The following is a 20,979-nucleotide window of genomic DNA, read 5'->3' as shown; positions in this document are numbered from 1 at the left end:
TTTTGTAATAGCCTCACAAAAAAATAAAATGCATAGAAGCTAGCTTAACTAAGAGGTGAAGGACTCTAAGATGAAAACTTTAAAAACCTGAAAAAGGAAATTAAAGCAGAACTAAGGAAGTGCAAAAACCTTCCATGTTCCTGCATTGGGAGGACTAACATCGTGATAAGGGCAATACTGCCAAAGGCTATCTACAATTTCAATGCCATATCTATCAATATTCAAACCTCATACTACAATGAAATAAAAGAAGCAATCCAAAAATACATAACAAAAAAGACCCCAAATAGCACAAAAAATCCTTCGCAGAAAGAATAGTGATGGAAGAATATCAATTCCAAATTTGAAACTCCATTACATAGTCAAATTAATCAAAGCAGCTTGGTAATGGCATAAGAACAGAACTGAGAACCAATAGAATAAGACTGAAGACCCAGAAATTAACAAAAAGACCTATAGGTACATAACCTTTGACAAAGTAGTTATAAAAGTAGAATGCAAGAAAGACAGCGTCTTTAGTGCTGTCAAAATTAATCAACTGTAGAAAATTAAAGCTAGATTTGCATATATCACCTTATACCAGAATCTTCTCCAAATGGATCAAAGACCCAGAAACACAACAAATCAAAGAAAGGAGGGACAAATGGTATTGCATGAAATGGAAGAGCTTCTGCATAGCAAAGGACGTAGCTAACAAGATCCATAGAACGCCCACAGACTGGGAAAAGATCTTCACTTACCATACAATGGACAAGGGTCTCATATCTAAAATATTCTTAGAACTCAACAAACTTTAATCCCACAATAACAAATCCTCAAATAGACCCAGGAAGAAATGCTCAACTTCTCTAGCCATAAAAGAAATGCCAATGAAGACAACATTGAGATTCCACCTCACCCAAGTTAGAATGGCTATAATCAAGAAATCTAGTAACATATCTTAGCTGTGGTAAATAATGCTGCAATAATAGTTGTGCTGCAATAGTTGTGCTGGTAGCTTTATCATGGTCTTGCTTGTGATCATTTGGGTAAACGTCCAAAAGTCGAATTTCTGGGTCATAGGGGAGCTCTATATTGAGTCTTTTGGGGAATCTCCAAACTACTTTCAAAAGGGGTTGAACAATTTTACACTCCCAACGACAATGCAGGATGGTTCCCTTCTGTTCACATCCCCTCCAGCATCTGTTTTTTGTTTGTTTTTTTTTATTTAATTTTATTTTATTTGTGAACATACTGTACAGAGGGATTACAATTCCATGGGCAGGATAATGCGTACATTTCTTACCAAGCATTGCAGCCTCCTCCTTTGTTTACCCTTCACATCCCTTCCCAGCCTCCCCCCTCCCCCCCCAATCCCAATCCTTCTCCTCCTCCCCCCCCCACCCCGCCCCGACGTTGTAAAGCTCGTTGTGGACATGACAACTTGTATTTCTCATTGTTGCAACAGGTCCACCTGTATCCTTAAATGACTTGTTTTTCCCCATCTCCTCCACAAGTTATACTGACATCAAATATAGTGAAAGCAGGGATTATACTGTGGTGGAGGGACGTACAAAGCAACAAAGAAATAATCTTATAAATGCTTTAGAAACACATGTATGAAAGAAAAAACATTAAAATACATATCTAAGGGTTCATTTTCCTAACATCACATTATCTGACCTTTTCCCCTTGACTCATACATATACTAGATATTGCACATAAGGGAAACCATGGGGCCTATGTTTCTTTGGGCCTGGCTTACTTCACTTAATATAATTTTCTCCAAGTTTTTCCATTTCCTAACAAATGGGGCAATGTCATTCTTTCTGATGGAGGCATAGAATTCCATTGTGTATATATACCACGTTTTCTTGATCCATTCATCTACTGAGGGGCATCTGGGTTGGTTCCATATCTTAGCTATGGTAAATAATGCTGCAATAAACATAGTTGTGCTGGTAGCTTTAGTGTGGTCTTGTTTGTAAATATTTGGGTAAATGCCCCAAAGTGGGATTGCTGGGTCATAGGGGAGCTCTATGTGAAGTCTTTTGAGGAACCTCCATACTGCTTTCCAAAGTGGTTGAACAAGTTTACATTCCCACCAACAATGAAGTAAGGTTCCCTTCTGTCCCCTCCAGCATCTGTTGTTTTAAGTTAGAGTTCTTGATTTTTGCCATTCTAACTGGAGTGAGGTGGTATCTCAATATTGTTTTGATTTGCATTTATTTTATGGCTAGGGATGTTGAGCATTTCTTCATGTGTCTATTGACCATCCTTCTTTCTTCTTCAGAGAAGTTTCTCTTTAAGTGTTTCACCCACTTATTTATTGGGCAGTTGTTTCTTTGAGGATTTGTTGTTGGGGGATTTAATTTTTTGAGTTCCAAGTATATTTTGTTATTAGTGTTCTGGATTATAAGCATTATAACTGGGGTGAGGTAGTATCTCAGTGTTGTTTTGAGTTGTATTTCTTTTATGGCTAGAGAGGTTGAGCATTCCTTCAGTTGTCTATTGGCCATCCTTCTTTCCTCTTCAGAGAAGTTTCTCTGTAGGTCTTTAGCCCACTTATTTATTGGGCAGTTGTTTCTTTGAGGATTTGTTGTTGGGGGATTTAATGTTTTGAGTTATATTTAAGATATGAGACCTTTGTCCATTGTATGGCTAGTGAAGGTATCCCAATCTGTGGACTTCTACTGATCTTGTTAGCTATGTAGTTTGCCCTGAAGAAGCTCTGCAATTTCATGAAATCCCATTTGCCCAACATTTCTTTGATATGTTGTGTTTCTGGGTCTCTATTAAGAAAATTTTGGCCTGTGCCAGGCAGACCAAGGGTTGCTCCTGTTCTGCCCTGTAATGTATTCAGGGTATCTGTTTTTACTCTGGGGTCTTTGATCCATTTGGAGTTGATTCTAGTACAGGGTGATATATAAGGATTTAGCTTTAGTTTTGTACAAGTGATTAACCAATTTTGCCAGCACCATTTACTGATGAGGCTCTTCTTCTTCCTAAGATATGGAAACAACACAGATGTCCCTCAGTAGATGAATGGATCATGATAATGTCGTATGTATATACAATAGAATTCTATGCCTCTATCAGAAAGAATGACATTGCCCCATTTGTTAAAAAATTATATTAAGCGAAGTAAGCCAGGCCCAAAGAAACATAGGTCCCATGGTGTCCCTTAGTTGCAATAACTGGTATATGTCTGAGACAAACAGAAATGGTTAGATTAGATGATATTAGGGCAGATGAACCTCAAGACAAGGACATGAGTGTTTTTTTTCTTTTTTGCTATTGTTTCTAACATATTTATAAGATGACTTTTAGTTGTTTTGTATGTACCCCCCCCAGCATGGTTTAACTCCTGTTTTCACCATATGTGATGTTGGTATAATTTGGAGAGGGGAAGGGAAAAAACAAATTGTTTAAATAGGGATACATGAGGACCCATTTGCAACAATGATTGGTACAAGATGCTATGTCGAAAAATGAACTTTACAACTTTGGTGTAGAGTCGGGGGTGGGGAGGAGGGTTGGGAGTGTAGTCCTGGAGATGGGAGAGCAGGGATGGTAGGGGAAAAACAAAGGAGGAGGCAACAATTCTTGATACGAACTATACACATTACTTTGCTCATGTAATTATAAACGATCTGTAAGGTATTTTCACAATAAAAAAACTTATTAAAAAAAGAAATCTAGTAACAACAGATGTTGGAGGGGATATACCCAAATTGAACCATATTGCATTGTTAGTGGTAGTGTAAACTTGTTCATCCAATTGGGAAAGCAGTATGGATGTTCCTCAAAAGACACCACATACAGCTGCCCTATTACCCAGCAATACCACTTTTAGTCATTTACCAAATGATCACAAACAAGGTCATACTAAAGCTACAAGCACAACCATGTTTATTTTAGCATTATTCACCATAGCTAAGATATAGAACCAACCTAGATGCCCCTCTGTAGAGGAATGGATAGAGAAAATGTGATATATACATTGAGAGAAAGAGAGAGACAGAGACAGAGACAGAGACAATGGAATTCCATGCCTACATCAGAAAGAATGACATTGCACCATTTGTTAGGAAATGAAAAGATTCGGAAAAACATTACATAAAGTGAACAAAGTCAGGTCCAAAGAAACATAGGTCCCATGGTTTCCCTTGTTTGAAATGACTAGTACATGCCAAGGACAAGCAGAGAAAGTCAAAGGCTATGAACCTATGTCCATATAAGATGATGTTAAGCAAAATGTACCTCAAGACTGGTACGAGTGTTTTTTTTTCTTTCTTGCTATTGTTTGAAATGAAATTATAATAGACTATGTGATTCTTTTGTTTCTTTTATTTGTTCTTCCCCCATGGTATAACCCCTGTTTTCACTGGATTTGATGCTACTGTTCTGCATCTTGTACATACATTTTTTATTTGGGGCAGGAGAAGCGGTATAGCAGAATGCTTAAATGGGGATGTAGGTTGTCCTATTGTTACAATGAGATGTCCAGGACACTAGGTTGAAAACAAAATTTACAATGTTAGGGGCAGGAGGTAAGGAGGAGTTGGGGAGGTGGGGAGGGAAGGGATGGTAGGAAAAAAATGGGGAGGTAACAATGCTGGATAGGAAATGTACTCATTGCCTTACTCATGCAACTGTACATCCCCTGTACATTATTTTTACTATATATATATTAAAAAAGAAAAATAATAATTAGGAGGTGTTGGAAGGTCCCTGAGGCAGAACCAAATGCTATTTTCATCAGTTCCCACCATGGGTGGAGGAGGCTGACACTTGTCTTCCTATGCCTTCCCCCCAGAAATGCTCTCCCAAAACTTAAGCAACCTCCTACCCAAAATATAGACATAACACCTTCCTCACCTCAAGGATAATAATGGCCAAAAACATACAGAAACTCTGAAAGTGTAACACTGGGAGTAATTAGAGCAAAGATGAGATACCTATGCTTGCATAATTTTGAAATCAGAACTCCTACCTTTACCATAGGAATACCCCTGGCAGCCCAAGATCTGTGTGTCTCTCCTCAGTTAGAGTGTGTCTTTGCCTTTCTGTTTCCTGTGTGTCTACCTACTTGTTTATTTGCTTCCTTACTCAGTAAAGCTCTGCCACTTCGTGACTTGTCTAGAATTTCTTCTTCTGACATCAAAGATAAGGATCCAAAATGAAGAGTCCCTACTTTTAGAGGGAAACTTCATTCAACTTCACCTGTTTTGGTGACCCCACTGATTGGTATTCCAGGTGTATTAAAGTTCTGCTGGCCACATGTATAATTAAGACCTGTTTCAGCACACAGATCTTGCCACTGCTAGACAGAATCTTCTCATATGACCATTCCCTGTGGATGAGGCATATAGGCCCCCTTGGCCCCAGGAGGAAGCAGGATGGGACCCACCACTCACTTGGGTTTTCCCTGAGGTTTGTAGAACCACACAGTATTTGTCACCCAACTTGCCTTTGGTTTTCTCTGCTACTGGTTTATCGCCAGACCGGCTGACTTCTCACCGGGCCTATGCTCTCTCTAGTGGTGACATTGTGGAAGTCACTGCAGACTCAGGAACCCTGAAGCCTGCCTGGAATTTCTGGAAAGACAGGCACAAACCCAGACCAGGCAGACTGGTCTATATCTCAGACTTTTCAAAGGCCAGATGATATCACATGTCCAATATATTCAAGTATGTTCCAGAATGATGAGCTCTCCTAGCATTAAATATAATCATTTTATGGAAATTCTCATAGAGAGAATCTCAAGTCTGGTGGATGTTTGCTGATGTCCTTTTGTACAATGTAACTCTGAGGCTTGACAACTAGAATGTTAGTAATACTAAATATTAATCTGACACTGGTGGCTCAGGCCTGTAATCATAACTACTCAGGAGGATGAGATCCGAGAATTATGTTTTGCAGTCACTTTGAGCAGGAATATCTGTGAGCTTCTTATGTGCAATCAACCACACAGAAAATGGTAGCAGAGCTGTGGGTCAAGTGGTAGAGTGCTAGCCAGGAGAGAAAAAATGCTAAGGGACAGCCATCAGGATTGAGATCGTACTTGAGTACAAGAGCATGTGTGAACATTCATGCACACACACACACACACACACACAAACACACACACACACACACACACACACACACACACAGCTCAAGTAGGGAATGGACAGAGCAGAATATAGCTCTGTAATCTTCCACCTCCAATGGGGGTACTTTTCTAATGCTGGTCTACACATGAGCCCCATCTGTCTCACTCACTTCCACACTTCCACACCACATTCAGTTGGCTTCAATATCCCTCACAAATCTCTCAGGGAATAAAGTATTCCTTTCCATTCTCATATACGATTTTTTCCACACAACTTGTCTGAGAGGATTCATGCATGACTTTCCTAATTTACAGAGAATTCAGTAGATCAAAAAGTGATCACCTCATCTGGGTCAAATGAATGAATCAAAGTGTATAAAACACATGAAAAAGCTGGCTGCCAGTGGCTGATGTCTTTAATTCTAGTTATTCAGGAAGCAGAGATCTGATGATGGCTGTCCAAAGCCAGTCCAGGCAGAAAAGTGCATGAGATGCTTAACACCAATAAAGCACTAGAAAACTGGAAGTAGTGCTATGGATCAAGTGGTAGAGTGCTACCCTTGAGCTGAAGAGTGTGGGGACATAACGCAGGCCCAGAGCTCAAGCCTCATGCCAAAAAAAGCATGAAAAATACATTGAAATTTCGTTTAGGAAGTTATGAGCAGGGGAAAAATAGATAAGCCTGGAGAGAAGTCAGAGAACAAGGAATAGAAGCAGAGCTTCTGGGAATTTTAGAGGAGACAGGCCAAGATAAGGACACAGAGCAGAGGCTCACTTACATTAGTTAAGGGGGAAAATCAAACATGTCATGGATCTCTTATTCCTGACCTGACCAGAAGCTCCCCATTCCTAGAGCTTTGCTAACATGAAATTATACCTGAAGAAGAAACTGCATGTCTATCTTAAAAAAGGTTGCCCTGTAGGAAGTCCAAACATTAGTCCTGTTTTTAAAAGTGTAAAGAACACAATTGAAGATTTCCTGGCCTATGCCTTATGGATGGGGACATTGCATTTTAGTGTGTTAATATGGACTCTTGGTCACCCCATTGACCAGGAGCCAGGTCAAGTCAGGCTCGAGGAATCAGAGGCTGGAGGAGTGATTGTGGGAAGTTTGGGAGAGCCTTGGGAAAGTGTAGTGGAATGGAACTGTCAGAAACCTTTCTACCCTTTGAAAGGAAGAAAAATATTTATCAGCAAAGTCTGAAGTAAAGGAGAGCTGTTATGGTGAGGGCAGAGTAGAAGATACAGAGAACAATAATGGATGTAGCTAACTTTGCCCACCCTGGCTGATAATCAAACAGAAATTGCAAATTTTAAGAAAACCCAAGAAATTACTTACTGTAGGCTCTGTCGCTGCTCGGCAGGGTCATTAATGTTCCGAACAAATTCCCAAGAATAAAGGGGGAAAAATCCGGCAATCACCACATTTCCCCTCCTGTGTGCTACAGATTTCTCTCTGCAAATACATCTGCCATCTTCAGAGGAACTGACCCCGTGTGGATGCTGGAGGAGAAGCAGTGTCAGAGCCACAGGGAACATTGCTGCTGCTTTGGCATGGAGATATGATTCTGGCAGTATACTGAGCCTGCAGTGTCAGGCAAGTGTCTAAATGGATCTTCAGTTTCCGTGGCTCCTTGTTCCCAGGATGGCCACTGGGACACACCAACGGCCCCTTCCACGGTCCTATAGGAAAAGAGAGCCCATTCTGCCCTCCAGCTCTGCATCTGGGGTCCAGCTTCAAGGTCAAAACAGAAATTTGAAAACATGTGTAGCATATTCTCCACACCCTCAGGACTGTGATTTCATCCAAGATGGTAGATAATGAAACTCTAGGGATGGATTCCTTTCTAGTTGAGTTTTTCACAAACTTGTGTGAAAGCAAAGAGTTGAAAAGAAAAAAGTACACAAAATAAAGTCTCGTCGGAAAGCCACTAGGGATGGTGGGAATGGATGACACCAGAGGTTGCCAGGTGAAGGTCAAAAGTTCATAGAATGCCATGGTCAGAAAAGGCCCAGTCAGAGTTATTGGAGCACAATCAAAGATGAGATGGGCAGACTCACAACCCAGGGCCAAGGGAGTCACAGAAGTTTAATGAAATGACCCATTCAGGTTTCCATACCAACTGTACATGCAGATGTATCCACAAGTGGTCAATTCATTTATTTACTGTTGCAGAAGGTATCAACACTGTCCCTGAATTTAACGATTACAGATCAATACTTTAAGGTCAAGGTACACATTCAATTGGATGTGAAACTTCTTCAGTGCTAGCATGTTTTGACCAGCAGAATGCATCTATCAGTACATTGTGGCCATCCACACTTAGACAGAGATGTTCTTTGATCTATGACTTTCTGGGAACATAGCAGGCCTGCCTACTGAGCATCCTGGAAGCTGTGTGTGTATGGATGGGTCTTGTTCTGCTGTGTGTCTCTTTCATGTTCCAGGTCCTGGGGGAATTATCGTTCTCACTTGGACAGGCATGTATGTGGTGCCTGCTCTGTCCATGTCTCCCTACCTGTCTCCTCTGTTATTTGATCATAATAGAAGAGAAACAAGGTCACAGCATAGGTTCCTGCTCCCCACAGAGGTCACCTTGGTGGCTAGTTCTGTGATCTGGCTCCATATATTTATCAGAAAGAGATTAGCAAAATAAGTTGGAGTGAGGTGGTATCTCAATGTTGTTTTGATTTGCATTTCTGTTATGGCTAGGAAAGATGAGCATTTCTTCATGTGTCTTCTTCATGTGTCTTAGCCTTCTTAGAATGGCTATAATCAAGATCAATAATAACAACAGATGCTGGAGGGGATGTGGACAGAAGGGAACCTTACTGCATTGTTGGTGGGAGTGTAAACTTGTTCAACCACTTTGGAAAGCAGTATGGAGGTTCCTCAAAAGACTCCACATAGAGCTTCCCTATGACCCTATCCCATTTTTGGGCATTTACCCAAATGATCACAAATAAGACCACACTAAATCTATGTTTATTGCAGCATTATTTACCATAGCTAAGACATAGAACCATCTCAAATGCTCCTCAGTAGATGAATGGATGAAGAAAATGTGCTATATATACACAATGGAATTCTATGCCTCCATCAGAAAGAATGACATTGCTCTATTTGTTAGGAAATGGAAATACTTGGAAAAAATTATATTAAGTGAAGTAAGCCAGGCCCAAAGAAACATACCTCCCAGGGTTTCCCTTATTTTCAATAACTAGTATACGTCTGAGATAAGCAGAAAAGTTAGATAAGTTGATGTTAGGTGAAATGAACCACAAGATAAGTATTCAATGTTTTTGCTTTCGCGCAATTGTTTCTAACATATTTATAAGATGATTTCTTTGTTGCTTTGTATGTCACTCCCCCACGGTATAACCCCTGCTTTCACTGTATTTGATGTTGGTATAATTTGTGAAGGGAAAAACCAAATCGTTCGTTTAAATAGGAATACAGGTGGACCCGTTGCAACAATGAAATGTACAACTCATTATGTCAAAAAACCGAACTTTACAACTTTAAGGGATGGGAAGGGATGGGAAGGGGAAACAAAGAAGGAGTAACAATGCTTGATAAGAAATGTACTCATTATCTTTCCCATGTAATTGTAACACCTCTGTATAGTATTTTTTACAATAAAAAAGAAAATAAAAAATTTTAATTAAAAACAAAACAAAAAAAAGTAAGTTGGAAAAGTAAGGATGCAAATGCTACTTGGTGTTGGTAGTCAGCAAGACCTTGAAAGTGGGTCAGTACTGGGGCCAAGCCTGACATGGCTTTTATCCTGTTCCCCTCCTCTCTTACTCTATTTCTGTTAAGTCTGCCCAGAAGAATCTCTCCCCACTTCCTCTTCACCTGCTTAAAACCTGTAGTCAACTGTCAATCACCTGACTGTGAGTCAGCAAAGGAACCCACATCTGAGGTCACTTCCTCGTCCACAGAGGTAACTTACTGAATGCCCTGGTCACATATCCCTAGAACAGAGAGAAGTTTCTCAGGCTCTGAGGTCAGTTCCACATCCTCTGTGGTCCTGCCTCAGTGAAAGTAGTTCCCTTCTCTCTCTTTTCTTTTTCTTTTTCCTCTATCTTTTCAATATGCCTCTATTTCCTGTGGGTGGGTAGTTTGGTTTTTATTTCCTGAACCTTGGGTTACATTTCTTTTCTGGAGAACCTTACAATTTCTACTTCATTGTCGTTGATATCTACTCTATTACTCTAAGCCTTTTTCTCCTTATATTTCAAAAATGAGAGAAAGGACTAGGAAATTGGCTCAGTGGTAGAGTACTAGCCTTGCATCATGAGGCCCTGGGTTTGATCCCTCAGCACCACATAAGCAGAAAATAAAGCTGGAAGTGGTGCTGTGGCTCAAGTGGTAGAGCGTTACCTTAAGCTGAAGATCTGAAGGACAGTGCCCAGGCCCAAAATTGAGGCCTCACAACCAAAAAAAATGAGAGAAATAATGGGGATCTGTGTTGGGTGATAATACATCTATGTATCTGTCTTGCTGGCTGTGTTGTAAAGGTGATGTACAGATGAGTTACCATTAGGTAAGTCAGGTAATGAGTACATTTCTCTTTTTACAAGTTTACCCAGTATTTCCCGCCCTTCCCCACACACAGGTTGTATGCTTCATTTTTCACACGTGTCCAGTATATAACACTGCTACATTTGTCAGGGTGATTTCCTGAACACGATGATTTCCACTTTCTCCTGTATTCCTGACTCAAGTATATACTTGCATTCTCAAGACGCCATTGTTGCTGCGTGACTCCCTTTACTTTTTCCATTCATATGTTGATTGGAACTGAGCCTGGTTCTACATCTCAGCTTCTAAGTAATGTCATGATAAACAGTAATCATATATAAACATAGACATAACAAACACCCATACTAGTATGTGTGTGTAATGTGTATGGAATATTATATCTTTTGTCATATTATGTTACCAATATTGTTATAACTTTCCTTTTGGCCACATCCTCACAGCATCTGTAATTATTAATTTTCTTGATCACCAACCAAATTATTTAATACCAATGATGTTATAATAAGCTCTATTTTTATGAAACTCAAGACCTACTTCAGCCATGTGCTACTTGAACATTTTGTGGTTAGGAATAGTGAAGACAATCTTTTCTTCTCAAATAATTTTTTATCCAAATTAAAACAATATGTTTCCTTAATTCCCTTTCTCAAGGATTTATTTGATAACTTCACTCTTCCTTTACGTTTTTTAAATTTCCTTAGTGAGATTTTTTTTTTGTCAGTCATGGGGCTGTAATACCTCAGTTGCTATTAAGAAAGGGCAAAAACCTCTTGGTAAAGAAAAACCTCAGATAAAGACTGACTACTGGTCATCCTCTGCTTCTCTATCCTTGCTAAAAAGCAAAAGAATATCTCTCCCTTAGTAGAGATGGCAGCTTTGAAGAAGTCTGCCTACAACCTTGAGGCTTATCACCAGCTGTCCTGGGATGCTGTATTAGTCAGGACTTTATAATAAAAATAATTTTAATAGTGTCAATTGCATTAATAGTAATAGTCATGGTGGCCAAGTCAAGATTATGCTTTGCATATGCTCCTGTGACTCAAGGCTGTGCTTTTGCTATGTTTTGCTTCTGTAACTTCGCTTGTATGCCTCAGTAAGATGGCCTTAAGACCACCAATTAAAGACCACCACCCAGTGGTGCCACTATGGGCAGCTTATTACAAGTTATTACATATGATATTTACCATAAAGAACAAATGAATTTAAAGGTCATATGACTATAACCAATGAAAATGTGCCAATCCCACATAACATGGCTCGTCTATGTAACTATTTGTAACCTACCCCTTAAAAACCCTAGCTTGAGAACTGCTCAGGGTCCCAGTCACAGCTCCCAGATCTGTGATGCATCCCTGGCTGGTCAGCTATTCACTTCCCCAATAAATTCATCTTTTTACATGATGCTGTCTCTGCATGATGGATCCTAGTGGAATATAATATCCCCACCAGGATGAATATGGAATCCCCTACCACAGACCCCATAACAGGGCTTAAAACTCTAGGCCTTGTGTGATGTCACTCAGCTCTTCAGCTTAAAGAGAGTGTTCCACCACTTGAGCCATAGGGCCACTTTCCCTTTCATTGTGGTTTATTAGAGAAAAGATTCTAATTCTTTCCTGCCTGAGTTGCTTTTGAACCTTGATCCTCAGATGTCAGCATCCTGAGTAGCTAGGATTACAGGCATGAGTCAACATCGCCTGGCTTCCTTACTGAGTTGTAAAAAAATTGAATTTTCAATTGACTCTGAAATATTTAATCTCAAAATGATATTTTTTTAAATGTAAAGTAATTACCCTTAGAAAAACTGGTTGTAAATTAATATTTTCCATTTGGTTTTTTTTTTTGTCGGTTGTGGGGCTTGAACTCTGGGCCTGGGTGCTGTTCCTCAGCTCTTCAGCTCAAGGCGAGCACTCTACCACTTGAGCTACAGCGCCACTTCCGGTTTTCTGGTGGTTTATTGGAGATAGGAATCTCACGGTCTTTCCTGCCCAGGCTGGCTTTGAACTGCGATCCTCAGATCTCAGCCTCCTGAGTAGCTAGGAATACAGGCATGAGCCACCAGCGCCCGGCTCCATTTGGTTTTAAAGTAAGGAAAACAGGAGAATCACATGTAGGTAGACTGACATTGCATTAAGAATCCAAATTTAACAAATCAGGGAGCTCAGACCATTTCTTTTGCTGCTTTCAAAATGCATCTAATTGCATCACTTTACACATCACTCTTCTAAATTTCATCAGATAATATTTGAAGGAAAACAAGTTTCAGGTAAAAAAGTCATACTTTGGCCTTTTAGCATGTAAAGAATTGAGCAATAGCCAGGAGCCTGTGGTTCATGCCTGTAATCCTACCTACTCAGGAGGCTGAGACCTGAGGATCACTTCAAAGCCAGTCTGGGTAAGAAATACCACGAGTCAACTACAATAAACCACTCAGAAAACCAGAAGTGGTGCTGTAGTTCAAGTGGTAGAGTGCTTTCCTTGAGCTGATGAGTTGAGGGGAAAGTACCTAGGCCCAGATTCAGGTCCGATAACTGACCAAAAAATAAATAAATAAAAAGAAATTCAGCAATATAAGTTAGGTTTTACATTGAAGTAAATATCTAATCAAAGCCAGAATATGTATATTTTATTGTAAAAATACTGTACAGAGGATTTACAGTTACATGAGTAGGGTAATGAGTACAGTTCCTACCAAATATTGTTACCTCCTCCTTTGTTTTTCACCTATCATCCCTTCCCTCCTCACCTACAAACTCCTCCCTCCCCTCCCCTGACATTGTAAAATTCATTTTCAGCATAGTGTCCTATAGATTTCATCATCACAATGGGTCAACCTGCATCCCCATTTAAGCATTCTGCCATATCCCTTCCCTCGACAAATTACAAAAATGTATACACAAGATGCTGAACACCACAAATACAGTGAAAACAGGATTATAAAATGGGGGAAGAACATATAAAAGAAACAAAGCAACCACACAGTACATTATAAGTACATTAAAAACAATACCAAGAAAGATAAAACCATTTGTGTCCCTGTCTTGGGTATATTTCACTTCACATCACTTCATATGGTATTATATACATATGCTTTGCACTTCTCTTCTTGTCCTAGACATGTGCTAGTCATTGAAAACAGGGGAAATGATAGGACCTATGTTTCTTTGGGCCGAGCATACTTCACTTAATGTAATTTTTTCCAAGTCTTCCCATTTCCTAATGAATGGTGCAATGTCATTCTTTTTGATCGAGGCATAGAATACCATGATATAAATATATATGAATATATACATATATATACATGTTTATGTATACATATATATACATGTATATGTATACATATTTATGTATACATACATACATATATATATATCTATATATATCACATTTTCTTGATCCATCCATCTGCTGAGGGGCATCTGGGTTGGTTCCATATCTTAGCTATGTGCTGTAGCTTTGATATGACCTTGTTTGAGATGATTTGGGTAAATGCCCAAAAGTGGGATTGCTGCATCATAAGGGAGCTCTATGTGGAATCTTTTGAGGAACCTACATGCTGCTTTCCAAAGTGGTTGCCCACATTTACACGCCCACCAACAATGCAGTAGGGTTCCCTTTTGGCCACATCTCCTCCAACATCAGTTGTTACTAGATTTTCTTGATTACATCCATTCTAACTGGGATGAGGAGGGATCTCAATGTTTTATTGATTTGCACTTCTTTTATGGCTAGAGAAGGTGAACATTTCTTCCTGTGTCTTTTGGCCATTTTTATTTCCTATTCACAGAAGTCTCTCTTTATGACTTTAGCTCTCTTATTAATTGGGCAGTTGTTTCTTTGAGGATTTGTGTTTGGGAGATTAAAGTTTTTTTAGTTCTTAGTATATTTTAGATATGAGACCCTTTTCTGTTGTATGACTAGTGACCAACTTCTTCCAGTCCATGGGCTTTCTGTTGATCTTGCTAGCTATGTCCTTTGCCAAGCTCTGCAGTTTAATGCAATCCCATTTGTCCAACCTTTCTTTGATTTGTTGTGCTTCTTGCTCTCTATTAAGAAATTTTTGGCTTTTGACAAGCAGACCTAAAGTTTCTCTTATTCCTTCCTGTAATGTTTTCATGGTGTCTGCTTTCACTTCAAGGTCATTTGGAGTTGATTCAGGAGCAGGGTGATATATATGGATCTAGCTTAAGTTTTCTAGTAGTGATTAACCAATTTGGCCAATACCATTTACTGAAGAGGCTGTCTTTCTTCTATTCTATTTTTTAGCTCCCCTGTCAAAGATTAGGTGGCTATAGGTTCATTTCTGCATCTTCAGTCCTATTCCATTGGTCCTTAGGTCTGTTCTCATGCCAGTACCAAGCTCTTTTGTTTACTATGGCTTTGTAGTAGTTTGAGATTTGGAATTGATATTCCTACAGCGCTGTTCTTTCTACTAAGGATTGTTTTTGCTATTCGGAGTCTTTTATTGTTCTATATGAATTTTTGGATTGCTTCTTCTATTTCATTGAAGAATGAGGTTGGGATATTGATAGGCATGGCATTGAAATTGTACATAGCCTTTGGCAGTATTGCCCTTTTCAGGATGTTAATCCTCTCAATCCAGGAGAATGGGAGCTTTCTCCAGTTGCTTAGTTGTCCTTAAATATTTTCAGGTTTTTAAAATGTTCTTCACACAGATCCTTCTCTTCTTTAGTTAACTACTAAGTGTTTTATTTTTTTGTGGTGCTATACAAAAGGGGTGTCTTTCCACTATGGAAAGCAGTATGGAGGTTCCTCAAAAAACTCCACATAGAGCTGCCATATAACCCAGTAATCCCAATTTTGGCCATTTGCTCAACTGATCACAGACAAGGCCATACTATGTTTACCAGCAAAACTATGCTTATTGCAGCATTTTAACCATAGCTAAGAAATGGAACCTAACCAGATGTCCCTCAGTAGAAGAATGGATCAAGAAAATGTGGTGTGTATACACATATGTATGGTATATATACATATATATATATATATATATGGTATATATATGGTATATATATATATATATATATATATATATGGTATATATATGTATATATGGGGTGATGTCAGTCTTTCTGATGGAGACATAGAATTCTATTGCATATGGGCAATGTCATTCTTTCTGATGGAGACATAGAATATGCAATAGAATTCTATGCATTTGTCTCAGCATTTGTCTTCTGTATCTGAAACTCTAAATTCCATTTTGTTCACTCTGTTACCTATGGCTTCCATTGTGGTTTGCATGGAGGAAATTGATTCATTTATGGATTCTATGTTTTTTCTCAGAGTACTAAGCTCACCTCTTATTAAGGTATGTATTGCCTCTATTTTTGCGTGCATCTCCTGTTTGAAAGTCTGCATCATTTTTGATGTGTGTTCTTTAAATTTCTGATCTATTTCTTACTTTATTTCTTAAGTCATTACCTCCAGCAACTCTTAGATATAGCTTTTGTCTTCCATTCTTGCTTTGCTTCCACTGGGTGGTTGCCGGCTTTTGGGGATAGCTTACTATCTTGGGTGCTGTTTAACCTTGTAATTTTTCTTTGTGATTTTTGCATGGGGATTCAGGAATTATTGGAGGCTAATCTGAAATATTGTTTTGGTTAATGTTTGTCTGTCTTTGATTGTTTGCTGGTTCTGGGTTGGCTGAGTATGTGTGTACCTAGTCTCTGCTCTTTTGAGGAAGAGGCTGACCTTTAGCTTCTAGTCTGACCCACATAGGGCTGTCAGTGGTCTTCTGTACATCACTGGCAGTTTCTGCCTTTAGAGGGACTGAGAAGCCTAAACTGCTCCTGTTTACTCCTATAGGTGTTCTTGGGGAGACCACCTGGATTTACTCTCCCAGTTGACAGAGTCTGCTAAGAGCTCCTAATTTCTTTTTTTGGTCAGTCATGGGCGTGAATTCTGGGCCTGGGTACTTCCCTTCAGCTTTTCAGCTCAAGGCTAGTGCCTTACCATTTGAGCCACACCACCACTTCTGGCCCTTTCTGCTTTTGTGGTGCTGAGAAATCAGACCCAGGGCTTCGTACACACAAGGCAAGCACTCTATACTTCAGCTGCCTTACCAGCCTGAGCTCCTAACTATTATCACGTGCTGGTGGCCTTAGTTTTCCAATTCCCAGCCTGGATATAAGGATCAGGTTCTGGTGGGGTTAGGGCTTCTAGTTCTCTTGCCCTGGACACACAGTTCTTTTGCTGTCACAGGCGCTATTCCCAGGTGATGTGGTTCCCTGCTTTTTACCCTCTGCTGAGGCATATATTCAGCTTCTGACTTCAATCGGGAGGAGCTGGTTATGTTGCTCAGGCACCCAATCACCAGGCCTGGTCCTGGCCCTGGCTCCTGGTCACCCTCCTGTGGCACACCAGTTGGACCTGTGCTGCTGGATATCCTGCCTGTGTTACGCAGCCTGGAGTACACAGTTCAGGTTTCTTGCACTGTTAGCTGTTGTGACCCCCAGACACTGTTCCTGGCTTAGGTGTTTAAGCTCCCTTCCAGGGGTGCTCTTGATCTAGACTGGCTGGCTGGATGTGCTCCATGGGCTGGTGGACAACTCAAACAGTTCCCAGTTTTAGTGGGTCCTGTATTCTAGGTGTTGAGGCAGGGGTCTGGGTCAAGATCTGGGGATTCCCACTGGATCTGGTCTCCCTTGAGGGGGTATATGCTGTCCCCTGTGGGGTACTTACCCTGGATCTTGTTGGGAACTCTCCAACTGTAGTTTCTGTGTGATGTAGGTCGCTGGTTGCCTCTGCAATCTGCATTCAGTAGAGATGCTTGTGGGCTGGGCTGGCCACTAGTGCCTCTGTTTCAGTGTTTCACTTCTGTCACTATGTCTATTGATGCTGTTTGTGTCAATGCTGCAGGCTGTGGATGCCACAGGCTGGATTGTGCAGATCATGGGCTGCCGTGGGTGGAGGGGTGGGAGAGGGGTCTCTGTACAGGTTCTGAGCCCTCAGGTTTGTCTCTGTCTGCGCTCTCTGGATCAGCACCAATACCTAACAAGTCTTCTACACTGGCATTCTACGTGCAGACCCCTGTAGTTCGGGGGTTCCTCCCATGGAGCCATGGGGCTGAGTGGCTTTGGTGGGATGGAGCCCCTCTGCTCTGTGGGGGAGGGGTGGAGGATTGGTCTTTGTGCAGGCTCCCAGCTCCGAGGTTTCTCTATTCCTCAGGATCAGCAGATCCAGCACATGTACCTCAGAGGTCTTCTGCACGGGTGATCTGTAGACGACCCCCTGTGTCTCTGGGGACTTTGGCAGTCCCCGCAGGGCCAGGCAGGCCATAGCTGGGAGAGGTCTTTGCACTTTTCTGCTCTGAGATTCTTCCTTTTCTTTCTTTTTTGTTTTTGTCCACCACATGTTTTTTTCTGAAATTTTATCTTTTTGTTATTCTTGGATGCTTGGGGAAATTAAGCATTAGAACTTGAACGCTCTCTTTTGTTGGAGAGAGCTGTGGTGTTTCCCTACTGTCCCATCACCATCTGGTTCCCCCTCCCCATCCTAGGTTCTTTACCCCTTGGTAGTGTCGAAACACAGCAGCAGGTCTATCCAGTAAGTACAGATGTACTTGATGAGTGAAGAGTCTGACATAATGGTTTTGACTAGCCAAATGGTAGGACAGAGCAGTAAAAATTATTTCAGCATTTGGGTGAATGCCACAATTGACCATGTTTTATACATTCTTAATTGTGTTTGATTACCAAAATGGATAACCAAAACAATTTTTTTCTTTCTAACTATACACTACTGGCTCTGTTTCCTACTGAGTTCTTCCCCAAACTGCAATACATGTATTATTCTAAACTCTTTCTTAGTGCTGCAAAGCAACTATCACAATGATATTAAAGGTCTACACCACAGTTATAAAACCAGCATCAATGATATTATTTGGAGATTCCTATTTGCCCAGCTATGACCACTGTGTTCTGTGTTGCTCTTTTTTCATATGTTTCATCTTTCTATACTTCAAGTGGAACTTACATCATGACCAACCAGAAAAATTAAAGTGATCTTGTGCTCTTTTGGGGATTTTTGCATGCTGGTTGTGATAGTTGAAGTCAGGGAATAGGTGTTTTTCCTGAGCATTGTTTTTGTGTAAAACTAGTGCCGTACCACGTGAACCAAAGATATATTCTGGTTTTTATTGGTTCATTGCAGATAAAAGACTCATGCACTTTCCTACCCCAGGCTTGCGTGGAACCCTGATACTCACATCTAGCTCTCTGAGGAATGAAATTTACAGGCCTGAGGCATGGGTGCTCAGCAAATTGTGAACAATGTCAATGTAACTCTAAGTATACAGACACACACTGTTACAGCTGTGTTTGCATTGGCCTTGCTGCTTATGGATATAAAGCATGAGACTAGGATAATTCTGTTAGTTTGTCCCCATTGACAAGGTAAACTCCCATTTTATTTCACTGAGAGCCCAGGAACAGGTCCATTGTACCTTAACCTCTTTCCTTAGAAATGACTTAGTGCTTACTTCCTTTATTCTTAGAGTAGGATGAATGTATAATATAAGGGCAACTAGCTATTTTTTTCTAGCTATTTATTATTAGCATAAAATAGAAAGTTTACACTTAATAAAGGACAAATAGTTATTGGATTTGAAGTTTCCTTGTTCCTATTTCTCTAGTGGGCAACTGATCAGTCTTCAAAAGTTTGATATAAATATTGGACATGATAGTCTAACACTCAATTCTTTTGTTTAGTTAGGCTTCAAAAGTTTGAGATAGACATTTGACATGGTAGTCTAACACTCATTTCTTTTGTTTAGTTGGGTTGTTTTGGTACTTATTAAAGCTTTATGGTAGAAAAATTCATCAATACCCCTGAGTTGAATACATATTTGTCCAAAATTAGCAGTCATTACACCTATATAGAATAGAGAGCCCTCTCTTAAGTCATTGCAACTGGGAATAATCGGTTTGGCTTCCAGACATTTCTGTTTTTGTGCAGATGCTTTTCTGTTTTCCAGCAATGGCCCAGCAGAATTAGAGACAGCACTGTATGTGTCTCTATCATGCATGCATGGGTGATGTCACTCCAATGAGCCACAGCTACAGCATTGAAGGACGACAATATCTCTGGACTCAGAGACATTATCTTGCTTGTCTTTTGGAATCCTCCTGACTATACAATGCAGTGGTGGCCTAACAATATTCCCACTTTAAGCCCCTCAACACTTCTTGTTTCTTAATGGACTCTTCTAAATCATTCTTGTTCTCATAGAATTGTAAAGAATATTGAGAGATATGGAGTCTGAGCCTATCTAATGTTTTTGTCCTCTCTTTGGGGAGCTTTTTCTCTTCTTATAAATGATTCTGTTTCTCCTTCCATTAATATTGAGAATTCTTAGGGAATGAGATGACAAGGCTCTGCTGGGCTAATTGTGCATTCTTTATCAATGGCTGTCATGGAGAAATAATGACCAATAAGCAAACCATTGCTCCCACTGCTCATTTGGGAAACTCTAGTTAGTTTGGTGCCCTCACATTTCTTCCAGAAAAAAAAACCTGTAGATTCCTGTGGGAAACTGGAGCAGATACATATTCTGCTATAAAATTCTTAAGGAAAGAAGAGAGAGAATGAGAGATTTTCTAAAAAATATACTCACTAATATAGCAAAATATAAAATATGTTATCTACAGATTGTGTTGTGCGTCTCATTGTTACAATGGGTCAAACTCTAACCCTTTTTAAGCATTTTGTTTTTTCTCTTCCCCTCCTCAAATTAAAGAAATTTATATAGAAGATGCAGGGCACTGGAATCAAGCACAGTAAAAACAGGGGATGCCCTGGGAGAGGAACAAAGACAAAAAAAAACTCATATAGCACTTTACATCTTCAGCGAGGTTGGGTCAGAGTAGTTGTGGAGGGGGGAGGGAAGGGATTGTAGGTGAAAAACTAAGGAGGAGGCAACAATGTTTGATTGAAAATGTACTCATTACCTTGTTCATGTAACTGGAACCCCTCTGTACAGTATTTTTACATTTAAAAATATACAAAACAGAAAAAAGAAATAAAGGAAATATACTACTAGCCTTAGAAATACAGTGCTGTACAAGCAGCCAAATAGCATAGGTAGGAAGAAAAACCGAGACAGGAAATAGAAAGGAAGAAGCACAGTAGATAATGTACTCACAAGGAAAAATGATAGAATAAAAGGCAGATTACATTCAAAAAGTGTAATATATCAAAGTTAGAATGCAATTTAGGAGGTCTTGTTGGGAATTTGCTATGACTCTAACATAACCAGAGGAATGAATAAGAGTAACTTCTCTGCGCTAAGTATTCAATTAAGAGTTGACTGTCAAATTGGTACAGATTGCTC

The 20,979-nt window shown here is 40.0% G+C and overlaps 1 protein-coding gene across 1 annotated transcript in view; it reads right to left on the bottom strand.

Moving 5' to 3' along the window:
* LOC138813663 (vomeronasal type-2 receptor 116-like) overlaps positions 1-18,233 on the bottom strand; it is a 30,382-nt gene extending 12,149 nt beyond the window's left edge. The window contains exons 1-4 of the mRNA XM_070002059.1: positions 18,157-18,233; positions 17,331-17,399; positions 16,888-17,053; positions 7,416-7,579 (exon numbers count right to left, since the gene is read on the bottom strand). Of these exons, the coding sequence (XP_069858160.1) occupies positions 7,416-7,579; positions 16,888-17,053; positions 17,331-17,399; positions 18,157-18,233 (476 nt within the window). The remainder of the gene's footprint in view (positions 1-7,415; positions 7,580-16,887; positions 17,054-17,330; positions 17,400-18,156) is intronic.
* Between the last annotated feature and the right edge of the window lie 2,746 nt (positions 18,234-20,979).

This window comes from Dipodomys merriami, unplaced genomic scaffold, assembly GCF_024711535.1.
Source record: "Dipodomys merriami isolate MVZ:Mamm:240054 unplaced genomic scaffold, mDipMer1.0.p SCAF_6, whole genome shotgun sequence".
Classification (NCBI taxonomy): domain Eukaryota; kingdom Metazoa; phylum Chordata; class Mammalia; order Rodentia; family Heteromyidae; genus Dipodomys; species Dipodomys merriami.
The sequence above is the reverse complement of the archived record's forward strand: the minus strand, read 5'-3'. Positions and strand labels throughout refer to the sequence as shown.